The 20,245-nt window shown below is 47.9% G+C and overlaps 2 protein-coding genes across 2 annotated transcripts in view; both read right to left on the bottom strand.

Moving 5' to 3' along the window:
• UBE2G2 (ubiquitin conjugating enzyme E2 G2) overlaps positions 1-11,897 on the bottom strand; it is a 43,574-nt gene extending 31,677 nt beyond the window's left edge. Inside the window, exon 1 of the mRNA XM_006032981.2 lies at positions 11,782-11,897. Coding sequence (XP_006033043.1) covers positions 11,782-11,824 — 43 coding nt within the window. The 5' untranslated portion in view covers positions 11,825-11,897. The remainder of the gene's footprint in view (positions 1-11,781) is intronic.
• Positions 11,898-17,028: 5,131 nt separating this feature from the next.
• Positions 17,029-20,245, bottom strand: part of LOC102382249 (small ubiquitin-related modifier 3) — a gene marked incomplete at its 5' end in the record, with an annotated part of 10,605 nt that continues 7,388 nt past the window's right edge. Inside the window, one exon of the mRNA XM_025214733.1 lies at positions 17,029-18,872. Coding sequence (XP_025070518.1) covers positions 18,810-18,872 — 63 coding nt within the window. The remainder of the gene's footprint in view (positions 18,873-20,245) is intronic.

Raw genomic sequence — 20,245 nt, 5'->3', positions numbered from 1 at the left:
GCGTCAGTTGTCAGTTGCCCCATCTGGCTCAGCAGGGGTCCAATGTTGCCTCTGCTTTTCCTCCGGCTCCCCACATATCTGAAAAAGGACTTCTTATTGTCCTTGATGCTCAAAGCTAGCTGGAGTTCAGTTGCAGCCTTGGCTTTCCTGGTCTGCTCCCTACAGGACCGGACCAGTGCAGAATAATCCTCCTTGGAGGTGACTCCCATCCTCCATCCTTTGTAGGCCTTTCTTTTTAGCCTCAGGAGATCTGCTAGGTCCCTGGAGAGCCAGGGGGGCTGCTGTGCCCTCTTGCTGCCTTTCCTCCGAGATGGAATAGACTTAGTTTGTGCATTGAGGATCGCTCCCTTGAGGAGCAACCACTCCTCTTGAACTCCCCTCTCCCTGTGGTCACGGTCCCTTAGGGCCTCACTGACAAGCCTCCTTTGCTTGTCAAAGTCGGCTTTCCTGAAGTCAAGGACTTGCGCGTTGCTGACCGACTTGCCAGCTTTTCGGCGGATGGTGAAGGTGATCAGCTCGTGGTCGCTGTCACCCCGCTTCCCATCGATCACTAGGTCGCCGACTAGGTCATCCCCAGTAGCCAGTACCAGGTCGAGCAGCGCTTTGCCTCTCGTTGGCCCATAGACTTCTTGAGTCAGGTAGAGGTCATCCACGCACGAGAGGAAGCTCTGCGACCGCTCAGATTTTGCTGAGCGATCCTCCCACGAGATGTCTGGGTAATTGAAGTCACCCATGACAACCATGGTCCTGGAGCAAGCTGCCTCAGCCAGTTCCTGGGCAAACTCCTGGTCAAGCTCAGGACTTTGAGTGGGAGGTCTGTAATAGACTCCCACCATTGTGTCCCCTGTGCCGTGTTCCCCACGGATTTTAACCCAGAGGGTCTCCAGCCGTCCACCTTTTATCTACTCAATCTCTCCTGTACAGGGTATAGCCATCTATACCCATGGTCCAGTCATGGGTGGAGTCCCACCAGGTCTCCATTATCCTTATGACATCATAATTATTTGCACTGAGCAGGAGGATGAGCTCCTCCTGCTTATTCCCCAAGCTCCTGGCATTAGTGTACAGGCAGGCAAGTGCCCCCTGGGAGGCTCCTTCCTTGCCCACAGATTTTACCAAGGCTGTGGCAGGGGTGGGCTCCCTGAAGCGCCGTGATCTGCTGGCTTTGCAAGGATTGCTCAGCGGGCCAGCAGTGGCGGTAGTCCCCCCGTCCCCCAGCGGGCTTAGTTTAAAGCCCGGTGGAGCAGGTCAGTCAGTTTGGCTGAGAAGGGTAACTGTACACAAAAGCAGGCACTGTTATAATACTACTGGGGGAAGAAGCAGGTACCTGTGTGTTTGCAACAAGTAAAAAGCTACTCCGGGATAAGCTGCAGACACATGACCACTATATCTGCATTACTTACACGAGTGCAGTTTTACCCTCAATTTTCTATGCGATAATTCTACACCAGATTCAAGTTATATTGGACGAGGGCTGTATTTTATCTGTCCACCTGTATGAAACAGCATAAAGCAACGTATGTCTAGGGCAGGGGTCGGCAACACCCGGCACGCGTGCCAAGCATGGCACACAAGGCCATTTTGCTTGGCACACCACAGCCAGCCCCAGCTCTGGGTAGCTGCTACTCCCAGCAGGGCTTGCAGTGTCCTAGCTGCGTGCTGGGAGCAGCCCGGGCTCCTGGCTGGCAGCAGCGCCTCAGAGCCGGGGCCGGGTGCAGCCGGGATGCTCCAAACAGCTGAGCAGGCAGTGAGGGAGGGGCCTGAGGCAGCGCAGCCCCAGTCTCTCCCCTGCTCCTGGCACAGCCCTGGGCTCTGGGCAGCTGCAGCAAGCAAGCAGCAGGCAGGCTGCAAACAGCTGTACCGGGCTCCATAGCTCCGGCATCAGCTCCATGCTGGCGGCGACTGCATGGGCACCTCGGGGCAGACAGCAGGGCCTGCCGCGGGGCGTGGGGAGCCCGCCCCAGCTGTTGCCAGCCTGCCCACTGCAGCTGCCCAGAGCCCAGGCTGGCTACAAACAGCTGCACTGGGCTCTAAAAGCTTACCATTACTTCTGTGCCAGGAGCAGGGGAGAGACCAGGGCTGCAATGCCTCAGGCCCCTCTCTCACCGCCCACTCCGGCGCGCAGGTGCAAGTGCCAGTGCGGAGCTGATGCCAGAGCCCAGCACAGCTGTTTGGAGCCTCCTGGCTGCAGCCGGCCCTGGCTCTGGGGAGCTGCTGCCAGCTGGGAGCCCGGGCTGCTCCCAGCAGGTAGCTGGGATGCTGCAAGCCCTGCTGGGAGCACCCCGGGCTCCCGCCGCTACCCAGAGCCAGGGTAGCTGCTGACAGCCACAGAGCCCAGGCTGGGGGGCCAGGGCTGGGAGGCACAGGGCTGCAGGGCTGGGAGGCACAGGGCGAGGGGCACGGGGTGGCGGACAAGTAGGGCATCCTGCCGTGTACCCCTTGCCCTCATTTTGTTTTTCTTCCATGCTGGCACTCCGACACCTTCCAAGGTAGGCATTGTGGTGTTTTTCAGTACTCCGGCCAAAAAATGTTGCCTGCCCCTGATCTAGGTTGTCACTGGACTAATTCAGAATGAATGGCATCTATATTGCTGACATGAACCAGAAGTAGAAAGAAAAGAAGCAAGAAGAGCCGATGGGAATAAATGCCTTCAGGGCTTGATATACCCCCTCGCTGAACACAAATGACCCAGTTTATGGCTTGGAAAACAAGGTGGGGAGGCAGGGAGATGACCACAGAACAGGCTGAAGCAGCTTACTAGTTAAGGCATCTTTGTGGGCTAAGGACAGCCACAGCCTGGCTAAAACAAACCTTTACTTCATCGATGTGTTTCACTTGTAGCTTCATACTGTTCCCAGTTCACCGAGTTACAGTAGACTTAAATACCTGAGCATCTCATTTCAGACACTGGTATGAAATGGAGTTCTGTGCCCCAGGCTGCTCATGCCCTGCTGGAGTAAAAACTAGAACGGCTGATAGGAGCTGGCTCTTTAGCTAAATGAAGATCAGAATAGAAGCCTGTCACAGAAGTCTCCTGATAAAATTTTAGGAATAGATTTAAACTTAGGCTTATGAATGATTTTAACCCTCTGGAGAACTAGGAACAGGCAGTTACAGACAGGACTTCTAGTTTTCCACCTCTGAGTAGAAAAGATCCCTATAACAGACTTCCTTACAAGGGGAGTATTTAGGTGGGGAGGAGGGATATGAAAGAAGAAAAAAAGACAAGCAAGAGAGTTCAAGGAGTTATCGCTCTGCCTCACCAAGAGTGTTTCATGTCAAGACAGTGCATAATGTCAGTAATCGAGGCTGTAGTATGGCCTGTGAAAACATGGTGCCTTTAAGTCAAGAGGGGGAATACTTGTGTTATTTCCCATAACTGTAAGCACACTTCTAAACTGGCATTTCTGCTACCAAAATGGCAGAGGAGTGTTCAGATGCCAGACTCCGAGCTGACAGAGCAGCAAATAATCCTCAGATGTGTATCACTGCAAAGCAGATGCATCAAAGAGCTAGACACTGGAGTCATGTCATATCCTGCAGGGCTCCTGGAGGGGCCAAGAGTTTGACATGGGGATGAGCAGGGGCAGGGCTTGCTACCAAAATTTGCAGTACAGAGCTGTTTAGGGCATATTTCAGCAGCAGAGCAAGTGACAACTGCGTTAACCCTCATGGCTTCTGGATGTTACTCATGCCACTGCTGCTTGTTCCACTGCCGGACCTGGGTCTGGATCCAGATTCAGCCCAGGGGCCAAACAAGTTTGACAGTCCTGATGTAGGCTCATGCAAGGCACCAGCTGTTCATCTGGTGGAATATCCAACTCTTGACAGCTAGAGATGCAGGCCTTGAATTTACATAATCTCAACAACCTGGCACAACTGTATGACCACTCGTGGTGCTCTGGCAAGGTGCCAGAGGACTGGAAAAGAGCCAACGTGGTCCCCATTTTCAAAAAAGGGAAGAAAGAGGACCCAGAAAACTATAGGCCTGTTAGTCTTATCTCGGTCCTGGGGAAGCTCTTTGAGAAAATTGTACAGGAACACATCTGCAAGGGACCAGCAGGGGAGATTATTCTTAGGGGCAACCAACATGGGCTCATTAGAGGCAGGTCCTGTCAGACCAACCTGGTTGCCTTCTACGACCAGGTCACAAAAGTCTTGGATGCAGGTGTTGCGGTGGACGTAGGCCTTCAACACTGTCTCTCACCCCATCCTCATTAAAAAATTAGGTGACTGTGGTGTCAACGCCTACACGTTCAGATAGGTTGCAAATTGGCTGGAGGGCCGCACCCAGAGAGTGGTGGTAGACGGGTCATTTTCAACCTGGAGGGACGTGGACAGTGGGGTTCCCCAAGGCTCGGTTCTCAGGCCTGCGCTGTTCAATATCTTCATCGGCGACTTGGACAACGGGGTGAAAAGCACCTTGTTCAAGTTTGCAGATGACACTAAGATGTGGGGAGAAGTGAGCACACTAGATCTGGACAGGTTACAGAGATGGGCAGATGAGAATATGATGGGTTTCAATATGGACAAGTGCCAGGTGTTGCACTTGGGGAGGAAGAACCAGCAGCATACCCACAGGCTGGGGAACTCCCTTCTTGTCTGCACAGAGGCAGAAAAGGATCTTGGAGTCGCTACTGATTCCAAGATGAACATGGGCTGCCAATGTGGGGATGCAGTCAGGAAGGCTAACCGCACTTTGTCATGCATCCATAGATGCATCACGAGCAGGTCCAAGGAGGTGATCCTCCCCCTCTATGCGACATTGGTCAGGCCGCAGTTGGAGTACTGTGTCCAGTTCTGGGCACCGCACTTCAGGAGGGATGTGGACAGTATCTAGAGGGTCCAGAGGAGGGCCACCCACATGATCAGGGGGCAGCAGGGTAGGCCCTATGAGGACAGGCTACGGGACCTGAACCTGTTCAGCCTCCACAAAAGAAGGCTGAGAGGGGATCTGGTGGCCACCTAGAAGCTTGCCAAGGGGGACCAGCAGACAATGGGAGAGTCCCTGTTCCCCCGAGCACTAACAGGAGTAACAAGGAACAACGGCCATAAATTGACTGAGAGTAGATTAAGGCTAGACATCAGGAGGCGCTAGTTCACTGTCAAGGCAGCTAGGAGCTGGAACCAACTTCCAAGGGAAGTGTTGCTCACCCCTACCCTGGGAGTCTTCAAAAGGAGGCTAGACAACCACCTAGCCAGGTTCATTTGACCCCAGCATCCTTTCCAGCCCATGGCAGGGGGTCAGACTTGATGATCTGCTTAGGTCCCTTCCGACCCTACCAATTATGAAACTAAGAAACCATATTTCTGCTTTGCTATTGGAGAGAGGTCAATCCTCCTTTCACATTTCCACAATTTATCTCCAGCTCTAGTAGTTTCACAGGTGACCAACCTATGTGTGCTGCAAGCAGTAAAGGAAGCCTCTGTGCGTGACGGACCCAGGAGTAACATACGCCAGGGAGCAGATGGAAGAGCCGCAGATCAAGCAGGGACCACAGGGCAGGGAAAAGCAGACTGTGCACAGGAAGGGGATAGGAACTGCACTTGGGTGGTGCAGGGCTTAATTTATAGCATGCTCGCCAGAAAGATTGGCTCCTACTGATCTAAGTGAAGCCCAAGGATTCCAGTTCCCAAGTGGCACACAGCATTAATCCCTAACACCAAGTTAGGCAGGAGCTGCTAAAAAAATCACATCAGAAAAGAAATTCATGAGGAAAAAAAAAAGCAAGATGCAGGGATTTTAAAGCACAGGGGTTTGTAAAAAGCCCAAGATGAAACAATGTTACCAGAAATATGCATTTTACTGAAGGCCAATTAGGTTTGTAAACAGTCTGCCTTTTCGCAGGCCTTTTGAGAACTTCATTATGCACTTATCAGTTTGGCATGGCCTCCAATGAGTTATTCAATGCATTGCTTGGAAAGCATGAAGAGCACAGACTTACTTGAATGCTGCTGGTGCCTGACAAGACTCCAAACTGGGCTTCAGGAAACCAAGGGTCTATCCTGCCTCTCCAATACTGACCTACTGTGGACAAGTCACTTCCCACTTCTGCCTCAACATCCCCACTGGAAAACCGGAACCTGATACTTCCTCCCTGTTTCATCTGCAGCGCTGGGATCTGAAGATGAAGATACTTTATCTAGCATTTATTATTCAATATTTTCCTCACTCTTATCAAAAACAAGGAGAGTTAGTCATGTTAGTCTGAAGACAGGCAAAAGGCCATTTGAAGGCAAAGTTGTGGAAGAAATCATCCACAGACTGGATTGTGTTAAGCACGGTGAGACTACAGATTCTTGCCCCATTACCTGAACTAGCTTTTTTAAACTCTATATCCCTTAATGGGTTAACTGCCTGTTTATCCCTACTGACCTATTCAACCCCCACCTTCTTCCCTCCCTCTCAGCAGTGACCCTTCCTTTATCCTTTGCATTTAAATTCTCCTACTTTCTGAAAGTCCATTTGTAGCACCTAGTTAAGTAGGCTTTCACCTAGGGAAGCTTGTGCCTTTATGAACTAGTCAATCTCTCTATGGCTGAAAACAGACAACCACTGATTCATACCAGAGTGTTTTGGGGCTCCTATACATGTGCAGGGAGCCTGCTCTGATGCACTGTAATGCCAGCACATCACAGCAGCCTCAATTAATCTGCTGGAGCACAGAAATTCCTGTGCTCCAGCAGCCTCTGGAGTCGCACGTATCAGCATACCCACACTGAAAATGGCAGCGGGGAGCTTTAAACTAAAGCTCATTTGACAAGCTTTAGTTCAAAGACCCCCACCGCCATTTTTCAGTGCAGGGATGCCGAAAGTGGGACACTCCAGGTACTTTTAATCAGCATGAATCTCAGAGCTGAGCTAATTAAAGAGCCCCTCTCCCAGCCCAAAGCATGGGTATAAACACCCTTGGGTGCACCAAATCCAGACCATACAGACAACGAAACTCAATGCCCGCTTTAAGTACCTGCGAATTACTCAAATTAACACTCTGCCTCAGCTAATTCCACTTAATTACCATTTAAGCCTTGGTATAAGCAGCTAAACCCTGCCTGTTTTGGTGCCAGGCAGTCAGAGACTAAGCCAGTATCTCCCTCAAGCTGGTTGTCTGTTTTTACCCTGAGGTACCATCCTGCCCCGCATGCTCATCCACAATAGAAACATTCCCTCCACTGAGCTCATCCACCTCACTTATAATTACAATTCCTTGTCATGGCAAGTGAATCCCCCTTGTCACTATTTTAGAAGCTGAAGTATTTTTATGACACTATGATCATGTTACAGTATTTCTTTAGGGGTTGAGTTTCAATAACCGATTAGGGATAAGCTCTAAGTATACTGTTCAAGAAAGGGAAGGGCATTTTCAGTGGCAGGTTTCAAAATAACATTTACCAGCTGCAGGGACCTTGCCTAAACATTCATCACTTGCTATTTCATGAGAGAGTAGCTGATTATATCCTGTCCAGCTGCAGTACAGGCTTTTTCTCTTTCAGCTCCAGATGGGCTTTCTCCAATTGTAAGAGCAATCAGACTGAAACAATGTTGGCTTCTGTCCTGAAATAGGAAGGATCATATCCCCTCTAAGTACTTTTTAATACTGTCTGATCTAACTATGGATAGTCTTTGCCGCATGTTATTTACATCTCTACACTGTATGCGTGTATGGCTAATGGCTTCAATAACTAGTAGCAGTGAATCTCTCAATTAATAGAAAGGAAATATTTTTTCTCATAATGCATAATCAAACACTACTAATTAGTTAGATGGAGACTGTAGAAATGCAATTTCAAAAGGATCACCATTTCAAACGGTTAGATTCAGACATTAGAAGCAAGATTTGTCCCAGATCACCCAGCCAACCTGAAGCAGAGCTGGGAAGAGGACTCTAATCTTCAAACCCTCAAACACAAGTTTCAAACAAAAGAAAGCTTCTCTCTCAAGAATAATGTTAAACCAAGTTCAGATTTTACACAGTATTAACTTCAGAACACTAGGATTAAAGATCACAATCTTAACTGTTCTGTTATTAAATGCACTATATATGGGGCGGGGGGAGGGAATCCAAACAAGAATCTGCCATAGAAATCAATCAACATGCAAATCACCACCAAAATAAGAAAAACTAAATCTGCCTTCAGTCACCCTCACCTATTTATTCACCTCCCTGCAATATCCATGAGTCAGAGAAAACAAATGAGCTTTGTGATGTGGCCTGAAAAGTAATGCATCTGGGCTCTGGCACAGTTCAGAGTTAGCTCTTTCCATGGAAGATAACCAAGAAACTGGATGTGTTCAGCCCTATCTTTTATTGGATCAACTATGTATTTGGCAGAGATGCCCAACTACTGTATATGCATTCTGCTGAAAAGCTTAGCTTGTCTAACATCTCTCCCAACTATACTGCTGGTGAACTAAAAAGATACTGCCAAACAAATCCTGCTAGTTGCATATTCTTATCTCTGGACCATCACAGCTACAACACAACTACATCACTACTATAGAAGATAACTAACATAATAAGTAAAGTATCTCACTCTATATAAAGTGTAGGCCCAAAAGCAAAAATTGTAAGGAACTCAACTAAAAAATATACACATACAAGTTTACAATAAAAACAGAACATCTCAAGAGACTTGACTAGGACTATGAGCAAAATTTTAAAATACGTTTCCCTTCCGAAAGCTGAGTTAAGCTAAAAATTCTAAGGGTAAGATAGAAATGTGACTTCTACAGAGTACTATGACTGTGCATTTGCTTATAATACTTCAGCATACAGCAAAAAAGAAAGGAAGATAAATTAGGATTTAGATTTGTTTCTGCTTCTGGTAACAAACATGTAAGAGACAGCCTATTAGTACAATTATGTCTCCCTGATGGAGAAAACGCATCAGGCAGTTTATAATTTACCTATAAATACTTATCTTCACAGACACATGGTTTTGACTACAGTAAGCAAAGAACTCCATGCCTTTTAGAATGGAGGATATTCCAGAGAGACATGAAAGCTGAGATTCAGCGTACCAAACTTTCCAGCTGGAGTCTCCAGAGGTAACATTACTCCATGGTATATTAATATTGCCAATGATGTTAACTGTTCAGAAGACTACATTCTATTATAGTTTGCCAGTTTCATCTCAAGGGAAACCCAGAAATAGAACAGGAGATGATGCTACTACAATCCAATCAGGACCTGCTGCAGAGCTGTGGAATTCATATAATGCCTGGCAGTATTGTTGTTCTGCTCAATATTGTTGTTCTGCTCAATTTTTAAGATTACTAGGCCCACCGTTTCAAGAACAGAGCATTTAGACAAACAACTAAAACCAGGATCAGCAGCTTTGTCCAACAGAAATTTGCTATGTCCTTTCAACTGGGAATGTTTCCGTTAAAAAAAACAAACTGTTGAGACTTCCAATTGCAAGCAGATGGTAATTTTTCTTTAAATCTGCGCTTCTGAAAGGTGATAGAGAACTTTCATTTGTAGGACTGTCAAGAGCATCAAAAGAAGTTGCAGCATACCTTGCTGCTAACCTGCTACTAATGTGCAGTTGCACAAATAGCTTACTCTTCATGCCCCATCAATCTTCACACTCACTGTGAAAACACACAAGGGCCTATATAAATTCCTGCATCCCATCTCGGGTATAGTTACTCACAAGAAATTAAATGGATTGATGCGACCAAATGATTTCACTGGCATCAACCTCCTACTGGAGAAGAATAATTATCTAAGCATTTCCTATCTGGACCAAGCAAGACACTGCCAAGGTTTCTTTGTTTTACTGAAGAACAGGTTCTGAAGCTGCTTACTGGCTCATTCTGGAAGCAGTGATACTTCTATTTATCATACTCATTTTGTCACGGTACAGCAATTCTCAACCAGAGTGTCAGGACACCCTCAGTGCTCCTCTCTGCCTTGCTGCTGCCCTGCTCATCACTGCCAAGAGGTAAGTACTGTAATACATTAGTTTTTGAAATGGGGTGCTGCTCAATTCACGAAAGCTATGCCTCAAGTCTAACAAGGAGTCCCTTGAATCCAAAACTGTTGAGAACCACAGGTTTAGGAAAATGAGCATGTACTCAACAAGCAGAAGACCTGTAACTCCACCATATATAAGCAGAGAGAGGTAGCTCACTGTTAGTCTGCAGTCACTCAGAACACAGGGTAGAAATGCACCTTTATAGACTAACTCAACAAGATAGATGCACATGCAGCACAAGCTTTTGTGAACCAAAGTTTACTTCATCAGATGCTGTCATTTGAGGAAGTGAACTTTAGTTCACAAAAGCTTTGCTCTCTCTCTCTATAGATCTTGTTTAATTAGTCTGGGGTGCTCAACCTGCAGCCCACAAGCCAAATGTGGCCTGTGGGACTTGCCAGGGGTTGGGAAATTTGGCAGCAGAGGAACAGTGGCAGTTAATATGGCCACCCTTCCTCACTGCCAAATTCCTAAACCCCAAGCACCATGCAGCAGGTCGGGGCCAGGCCACACTGCTCCCTTCTCCTTGGCTGCTGGATCAGGGTTGGGCCATGTCCCCTCCTCCCTGCGGCAACATCAGGTGCCAAGTACCCTTCTCCCGCTCTACAGAGCCAGATGGGTTCCCACTGCAACTGCCCCAGGTGCCAGATCAGGACCATAGACCATCCACTGCCCATCTGGCCCATCAGCCACAGAGGTTGAGCAGCAGTGAGTTAGTATATTAAAGGTGCTTATCTCCCCTGCCTTCTGTCCAACATCTATCCAACAGCTGCAGCAAGTGACCTTTTCTCCTTTGAGGAAAGGGTCCTCTCCTTTTCCATGTCACATATAACTAAGAAAATTAAGAACAGGAATACCACGGGCCCAGCAACAACATATATTGCAAGCCATGCAGGTCGAGCCTGCTGTCCCAACTTAGAGGCAACAAGAAAAAAAACACAGAGCAACGTCTCTGCGGGCCATCTGCATCAGCCTGGCTTTATTCAGACATGCATTTAGAGACCTGCCAATGGTGGGATTGACACAGCACTTTTATGCATTGTGGCTGGGAGCAACAAAGCAGCCGTGAGGGCAGGGTGAAGCAAAGCAACCTGGGGGGAGGCTCCCTCTGCTGGGATGCCTGCACCACCTGCCAGCACTGTCTCCCTCTCTGGCTGCTTTCAAAGGAGGGCAGGGGGTGATGAACGTTTTGAAGTCTTGGTCCAAAACTGCGCTGATCTCATTCGCACTTGGCTTTGTGGCTCTCGGTTTTCTTTAGCAGCAGCGCTGCCTGGACAGCGAGCGGGACCCTGCCCTGAGCAACGATGTCTCCCCAGCAGTGACTCTGGGTTGCGGCCGGCCGGCTGGCTGGCTGGGGGTGGCGGGGACGATGCACGTTTCTTGTTGCCGCAGGCAGCGCTCCTTGCCGATGCCAGCCGTCAGGCCTCCACTGCTGAGGCCAAACGGCCCGGTGCCCAGCTCCACTCTCCAGAAATGCCCTGGCGAGGTCCACGGGGTGCGCAGGAATACGTGGGCCTGGGTTTGGACCTCGCCTCCCGGGCAGCCACAACGACGTGCAGGATAGCAGCCCGGGGTTGAGGGCGGCCCATGGGGGGGGGTGGTGACAGCCCGCGGGAAAGCCCCTTCCACCGTGCTGCCCCCGCCCCACCACCGCCCGGGGAAGCCACGCGCACACGTCGCCGAGAAATACGGTAAGGCTGCGGGCGGCGAGAAGCAAGGGGCGCGCGCCTGCCAGAAATAGGTAGGCTGAAGGCCTCGGGGCCCAAGACCCCCCCGGGGTACCGCCCGCCGCTCACTCACGCTTGTACTCGGCCATGAGCCGCTTCAACGCCGTGCCCGCCATGGCCGCCCGCGACCCCGCCGCCTCAGCGCTTCCGGGTTCAGCCGAGCGCCATAGAGAGCGCGCGCGGCTGTGGCTAGCCAGGCCGCCGCGCGAGCCACCCGTCTCTATGGCAGTCCGCCGGGCGCGGGGTGGGAGGGGTGGTGGGTTGCTGGCGTGAGGCCTGAGGCGCCGTGATGTCAGTGCCCGCGGCCAGAGGCGGGGCTTCCCAGCGGTTTGCAACAGCCCGGTTGCTCTGGTCTCAAGACACGAGTGGACGCTCAGCACCGGGATTTTCCAAGGGGGCCTAAGAGGTTGAGAAGGGCTGTGACAGACTGGCTCAGCCTGCCAGGTGCTGCGTGTGGCCCTGCAGACAGTACTACACAGAAAGGAATAGAGCAGGGGTGTCAAAGATCCAGACCGCCCCCGGGACGGACCCGACCTCATGCGCCTCGTGTGGCATGGGCCAGTCAGTGCTGGCCCGAGGCACGAAGCCGGTCTGATGCTGTGCGTGCAGCGGCTGGAGCTGGACCCGGTGCCATGGGCATTGCAGGAAGCACGGGGTGGGCTGGAGGGAGCACTGTGAGGTGTCCGTACACTGGCTGTAGTGCCTGGGGCCAGTCTGTGGGCCTGATGCAGCTTGCAGAGCAACCCCACCCTTCATTCAGCCCATGGGGCCGGAAGAGTTCAACACCCCTGGAATACAGTAATCTATATACAAAGGATAAAGAAAAGGGGAGGAAGAGCATTCAAAAAAAAATTGTAAGTGACCACATCACAGTCATTTGCTTTGACCCGATTCTTTGAGCTAGGTTTTAGTCAGGGAGATGCACTTTCTTGTCAGTAACAAACTTTGAGCCGACAAAAAAATACCACCTCAAACCTCTCCTCCTGTTGCCCTGATGAAAGATGGCAATTCCACTCAAATCCTTCTTCTGTAAGCCCTGCCCATGTGGTGGTATCCAGCTAATGCCAGCCTCAGGTGATAGCAGTAAAGATAGCTAAGACCTGGTCTGCTGGAAAAACTTCAAGAGCATCTAAATTCAACCCTGCTTTTCCACTTCTCTGAGCTTTACTGCAGCCCACCTTCAATGGAAGGCATGTGTAGACAGGGCCATGACTTCTGGCTGCCACAGTCCCTTCAGCTGCTGGTGCCTTCCTGCGGGCCACTTTATGCTGCAGCAGCACAGCATGTGCATGGGAACCACATGAATGTTTTCTCGGCAGTGGTGGCTACTGCAAGCAGACAGTATTTGGCAGCAGCAATACGTACATGCAGACGAGGCCTAAGCCAAAGGAGGCATACATTTCCCTGCTTACATTTGGTTCCAGTTCCTTTTGGTGCATGTGCATTTAACTGGGGAGGGGAGAGAGGTGGTTATTCATGGGCTGGGGAGGGCAGAAATATGAAAGGAGCATACAAGTGAAGCAGCTGCAGTAAGAACGTACGTGGATGGACCACAATGAGAATGCAGGGAAGAGCCTACAGCCAAGAGAAAAGCTGGACTGATTCTCTTTCCCAAAAGCCCTCTGTACTGAGGCTCAGCATGGAGCTCATCAGTTTCACAACTTGTTTGCTCCTAGTTCTGAATAACAGACATGGTGTGAGGGAGCCCAAAGCACAGGGGTCTGTGCAAGGCAAGTGTCATGAGGCAGGTGGGTAAAGTTAAGGTGTCAGACACTGGAAGGGAGTCACGCTGTTAGAGGGGACTGGGATACCACCTGAGCCTGGCAGGAGAGCCATGTCCATGGCCACAAGGTAGTGGTTACAGCTGGTGGCTCTGTGCACCACAGCAGGATTCAACCCCAGATCCCGACAAACTACCAAGGGGACACTTAAGAGCCAATCAAGAGAAAAGCCACAGAATCTCCAGTTACATGGAAGCAGTGTCTCAAATTACAGTACTCCCACATCTTATCCACAGGTGAGGCAGGGGAGGTATTTTACTTTTGGCAACTGTAGCAACACTAATTTTTGCACCTTTTAGGCCTGGAACATTCAGGGGTGACAATGGGAGTTTGCAGTGAGGCACTGAGGTGTGAAGGTGTATCACTTGGCAAACTTGTATCACTCTTTTATTTGCTCTGCAATTCTAGGTTTTGCTCCTGCAGTTTCTTCACAACTGAGACCCCCTTTTTTTACTCCTTTGCTGATGCAGTTTTGAGTACTGATAAACCGAGAGAAAAAGTTTCACAGCCTTTTTTTAACAGTATTTCTAACAGTAGCTCACATTTCCAAAGCATCTTCCACCCAAAGGATTCCAAACTGCTTAGGCAGACACTAATTGCAATGATAGGTTGCAGCAGCAGCAGCAGTCAAAATGCTTGAAAATACTCAGGAACAAAACAGCTCACCCCATGAGGCATCTGTCTGGGATGGTTTGGAGCCAGCAAATCCTGCATCTGTGTAAGGGCAAACCTGTGATTCCATGCATGAGCAGATGTAGTATCCCATTGATTTACAGGACTGATAAGATTCTCTAATCCAGTGGGGGTCAATCTTTTTGGCAGGTCTGCCACAAACTAGGCCCACACCCTTCCTGAGTGTCCCCCCCACTGTCTGCTCCCTGCCTGATTTGCTGCTTCGCTTTCTACTTCTTGGCCTGTGCTCTTTGCCCCATCTGCTGCTCTGTTTTCTGCTCCCTGCCCTATCTGCCACTGTGCTGCTTGTCTCTTCCTAAGTCTGCCATGTGGCACGCACAAAAGCTGCCTGTGCCTCTTTAGAGCAGGGGTGGCCAACCTGTGCCATATCTGCTTTCCTTGAAATACAGCACCCAGAATTTCACTCTAGTACTTGTTTCCAGCTCAGCAACCAGCAGTTGAATGAGTCATAAAGGAGTTGAGTGCTGTAGAATCCATGCCCACCTTTGGTTACTTGCATCAATGGCTAACCAATTTTGAAAAACATGGGTTTTCTAACTTAATCTAGCTTCTGCTTTCAGTCTGACTTGCTTTGGGTGCAGACATAGCAACTGAAACGTGTTTGGAAATGTTTCACAAACGAAACGTTTAAGCCAGGGGATGCACACACTGCTGTTGTGCAGTTCCCAAAAGGAATGTTTCAAAACACTGCTGCAACCTATTGCTTACCTCTACTCTTGGCTCCCCCTCTCCTCAAAGGAAAACAGGTAGAGAGGAGAGAGATGAGCTGAAGAGAAGTAAGTGGGGGCTTCCTGGTCCCATCAAAGAAAGTCTCACTTAGCTGTAGGTACCCTCCAGCTCTCCCTTCCCCCCCTCAGCAGAGTAGGTGTAGAGGGGACTGGGGCCAGAGTCCAGCTCTGGGCAACACCACCCTCCCCAAGTCGGGGTGAGCGTGCCTGGTTCTGGGAGAGATGGGGGTCCCAACAGAGACCCAGCACAACCCTGACCTGGAGTAGGGCTAGTGGATGGCTGGCTGGCAGAATGACTACCCATTCTCCCTCCCTTCTCTATGAAACCAGAACCAAAAAGTGAAATGCTCCAAAACAGTACCTTGTATAAAGAGCTACCTTTGAAGCTTTTCAGCCACTTTTGGATCTGGTCATTTGAAATATTTCAGAGGTATTTGAAGTGTTTTATGTCTGTCCACGCCTTTCCTGTCCTTGCTTTTTGATTGAGAAACTTTCCCCCCCTCTAGTTCCTTTCTAGTGTGTGAAGCTGATGGTTAGCCAAAAACAGCCTAAGATCTCACTAAAAACTTTGAGTGATTTTTTTTTGGTTACTGTACACATGCAGACAGAAGCTTCAGAGATGTAATCTAGTTTGTGGATTTAAGACAGGAGCACAGGTGGGTGGAACCTTAACCATAATCAATAAGCCTGAAAAAAGCATTGGAGATGGGGATGGAAAGGAAACCTAACTATCCCAGCAGTGAGCAGTATTTTCTCAAGGAAGAGAAAAAAACAAGCTCCCTCTTCTCATTACCATGTTTTGTATTCTCCTGCAGCTCAACGGTGGAAGCTGCAGGGTAAATTCCCTGCTTCGGCCATATGATGAAGAAAGCTAGGTGAGCTGGATTCTAGCCTGCCCATCCAGCGGGGAGCACTTTGGGGTGCTTAATGTGGGCAGGTTTTCCTGTAAATAGTACTTGTAAATAATTGTCTATGTAGGAGGTCTAGATGCCCCCGTTTCACCCCAGGGGCAGATGGCAGTCTAGGCCTGACAACAGGCCAGAGATTGCTCTTTCACCAGTTACTCGTAGCATGTTTCACTGTACTGGGTGAGTTGTTGTCCCCAGGTTAAGACTATAGTTTTGTTACAGTTTGGTTGCAAATTTGGCTGACCCGGCTTGAGGAGAATGAGAAGCTCCAAGAGAGCTGGGGAAGAGCAGAAGGTCCCAGTGTGGACAGAAAGTCCCTAGGCAGACAAAGTAAAGTCTGAATGAGGACAGAGGGAACTGGAATGACACAATAAAGACTGGTTGTTTTGAAGCAGTCTGCTGTGCTGCTTAAGACATCATCACTCTGATAACTGTTTTCTAAAGAAGAAAATACCACCCCCCCTCCTTCCCCAGGAGCTGATTGAAAAGGAGCTTCCAGAGATGAGAGTGCTACAGATCGCTGGGGAAGCCAGGGACTAAAAAGAGCCACAGCCAGAGGCTGCTCCTCCTGCAGCCACGCTGGGGCTGGCTGCAGGGCATCTTCTGAAGAAAGGGAAACCAAATAAGGGTGCTTCTTAGGGAAGTCTAGAGGGAAAGCTTTCCCCTTCCTCTCCAAAAGGGGCAGGGTGAACCTTTCCTTCCTTTTCTGTGACAAGCCAACTAAGAGGCCAACCAGTCCAGAGTGAAGGAGGAGAAGAGAAACCACTACAGGGCAGGCCCATTTTAAGCATATTAAAGACTATTTTTTCTTCTAAAGAGCCAAATGCCCACCACCCTTAGCACTATAAGCTCTTTTTCTGAAGACATATGGCACAATGAAGTGAGGCATATGAAGCACTGAGCAGAAAACACCAAAGCAGATACTGTGCTGAGGAACATTTCTACCAGAATATACCATGCAAATTTCTTTCGGGTGCTAGGTGCTGTACCTGGTTGATTCTAAGAAAACATATAGGTCATTGTTCTCTAAGGACTTCAAACAGAAAGACAATGCTTTCCATAAATTTCTTTTTCAGCTGAGTGGGATCACACATATTTGTTGTTGTGGTTTATGCCAAACCGGGGTACAAACAAAATGTATTTATCCAACCCACAAACAAAGCATTCTACAAAAGCAGGTAGTTCCATAAGAGGTTTTTTTTTTTAGTTACACTGGGCTGACCTTTCAAACAACTAGAACACACACCTTCAGATTATGCAGCTTTTTTTATCCAAGTAATCGTCTTTAATACACGCAATTTATTTTATATTTCTCACCAGTTAACAGTAACAGAGGTTGAATTACCAAGCAAGGGAGCACTATGTTGCAGTAATCCTAGGTGTTTGTGAGCACAGAAATACTGTGAAGCGTGCATTCACTGTTCCTATTTAAGTGTAAATAAGTCAGAAGTGTCCCAGCTGAGAATTTTATACAAGACATGCCAACAAATAAAGCAGTGGCACTTCAGTGACCTAACGTGCGGTAAAGTCATCTGAAATGCAGCAGCATAAAAACAGAAGCCAAGAGACAGAGTACCAAACTATATTTACTGTATACAGTAGTAAAGGACAACAAATAATGTACAAATTGGTGAAAAAACAATGAGATCTAACAAGATATCCCACCCTAGTCCATATACAATAAAATGAAAAAGAAAATAAGAACTTTTTCAGCAAGATTTCAAGCAAGCAGGAGATGATCTAGCATTGTCAAATTGGTCATGTAAATATAAAAGGCAGATAATGACCTCCTCAAGCAGCAATGGACAACCTATTTTAGGGCAATAGGATGACCTTTTAAAAATGTTCATTTGGAATAGATCCCAAAACTTCATATAGAACTGAAAGTCACCACACAAATGCATTTAAAATTCAATACATTTTGGAAAGCAGCAGAGCAGAATTTTCTCAGAAGAACCTTAAATTACTTGTCCATGGTTTTCATGTTTACCAAGCTTTCAATAGCACTTCTGCACATACAGCTTGGCCACAAACTTATACATAACAAGGAAAAACATTAGATTTTTTAATAAGACCAATTTTAACTACCAGAAACAAGCAATAAAAGAATCCTGAGGCCATATAGTTACAAATACCAAGATAAAATAAAGATACAGTTGTTATGCTTGTATTAAACAGGACGAGGGAACAAGCTGCTTAACTTTTTGTCCATCCCATAGTAAATTGATATTTAACTGTCGAGATGTATTTTCCTTATGGAACAGAATATACTACTGCTCAGCCATCAGCACTAGGTCTGGTAACAGCTCAGTTGCTGACATTAATTCTAGCCAATTTTCAGTTTTAATTTTCAAAGTTTACATTTCAGTCTATGTTATCACATTATGACAAAGCACATGTACATTGACAATATTTTAAATTTTCACTCTATGCGAAGCATTATATCTGCATGTACAGGCCTTGTATCATAGGCTTAATAGCTTTAAAGTATTTGTGTTTACAACACACACTAGATGCTTTTAATCAACTTTTCCTTTCCTCCTCTTAGCCATATCTTACGAGGAAACTATCAAGCTCACTACCGAAGTGAGAATATACTGAATTATTTACATGATTAGACTTAAGCAGTAGGGCAAGAATATAACACAAACCAGGAATGAACAATCCGTGTCCTGGAAACCTTAGGCCACAGGTTTGTAGAAACAAGAAAACAGCAGACAAACAACCCTTACTTTAATTAAACTGAAAAGTTAAATCAGATTGGCCCAATTTAAGATGTAGATTAATCCCTGCAGATACAGTTTTGAGTTGCACACGCCGTATGTCAGAGACAAGAAAACAATTTTGGAAAATGTCCTCTAAAATTTTAGAAGAATCCTGTGTGATTGGCATGTTCATTTATTTACTATTTAATAGCAAATCCAAAGACAGATGACAAAAGTGAGGTGCGATGAAGGTCTTTTAACTTCTCTTCCCACAAGGACAGCATATTTAACACACTCCACCTGTCTGTTGTTGAAATACATCGATGGTATCTTCATCTTCCATCTCCAGCTGTTAAATAAATACACAAATCCACAACTACATACGTTTAAAAGGTATTAACTTTACACTCATTCTTAAACAGCATTATTAAGCAGCAGTGCTAAAATCAGAATGCAATTCCTTTCACCACTTAGGGTTGATACCCCTTCCTTTCTCAGCAAGCCACCCCAGGATGCCAGCTATAGTCAAGGTCTTTTTCAAGTTAGATCTTCTTTGTTTTATGAGTTAGTTTTCATGTCTAATTTCTACCTGGCTTTAGAAGGCCAGACCAATCACTGGAGGGGCTCCTTAGTCCAACTGACACAAACTAGAACATCTATGTTCCGTTTCCTGAATTACCCATTATAATCTTGCCAATACTAGAAGGCACCTATAGGCCAGTCAGTCTCACCTCCACCCTAGGCAAAGTCTTCGAAAAAATTATCAAGACTCACATTTGCGAGAGCCCGGCAGGACAAATTATGCTGAGGGGAAACCAGCACGGGTTCGTAGCAGGTAGATCATGCCTGACTAATCTAGTCTCTTTTTATGGCCAGGTTACAAAACGCCTGGACGCAGGAGGAGGGGTTGATGTCGTATACTTAGACTTCAGGAAGGCCTTCGATACGGTATCCCACACCATACTGGTGAACAAGTTAAGAGGCTGTGACTTGGAGGACTACACAGTCCGGTGGGTGGCAAATTGGCTAGAGGGTCGCACCCAGAGAGTCGTAGTGGATGGGTCGGGTTCAACCTGGAAGGGTGTGGGCAGTGGGGTCCCGCAGGGCTCGGTCCTTGGACCGATACTGTTCAATATCTTCATCTGCGACTTGGATGAGGGAGTGAAGTGTACTCTGTCCAAGTTCGCGGGTGACACAAAACTGTGGGGAGAAGTGGACACGCCGGAGGGCAGGGAACAACTACAAGCAGACCTGGACAGGTTGGACAAGTGGGCAGAAAACAACAGAATGCAATTCAACAAGGAGAAATGCAAAGTGCTGCACCTAGGGAGGAAAAATGTCCAGCCTACCTACCGCCTAGGGAATGACCTGCCTGGTGGAACGGAAGCGGAAAAGGATCTTGGAGTCCTAGTGGACTCCAAGATGAACATGACTCGGCAGTGTGACGAAGCCATCAGAAAAGCTAATGGCACTTTATTGTGCATCAGCAGATGCATGACGAACAGATCCAAGGAGGTGATACTTCCCCTCTATCGGGCGCTGGTCAGACTGCAGTTGGAATACTGCATGCAGTTTTGGGCACCGCACTTCAAGAGGGATGTGGATAACCTGGAGAGGGTCCAGAGAAGGGCCACTCGTATGGTTAAGGGCTGGCAGGCCAAGCCCTGTGAGGAGAGACTGGGGCACCTGGACCTCTTCAGCCTCCACAAGAGAAGGTTGAGA

This window comes from Alligator sinensis, unplaced genomic scaffold, assembly GCF_000455745.1.
Source record: "Alligator sinensis unplaced genomic scaffold, ASM45574v1 scaffold1086_1, whole genome shotgun sequence".
Lineage (NCBI taxonomy): Eukaryota > Metazoa > Chordata > Crocodylia > Alligatoridae > Alligator > Alligator sinensis.
The sequence above is the reverse complement of the archived record's forward strand: the minus strand, read 5'-3'. Positions and strand labels throughout refer to the sequence as shown.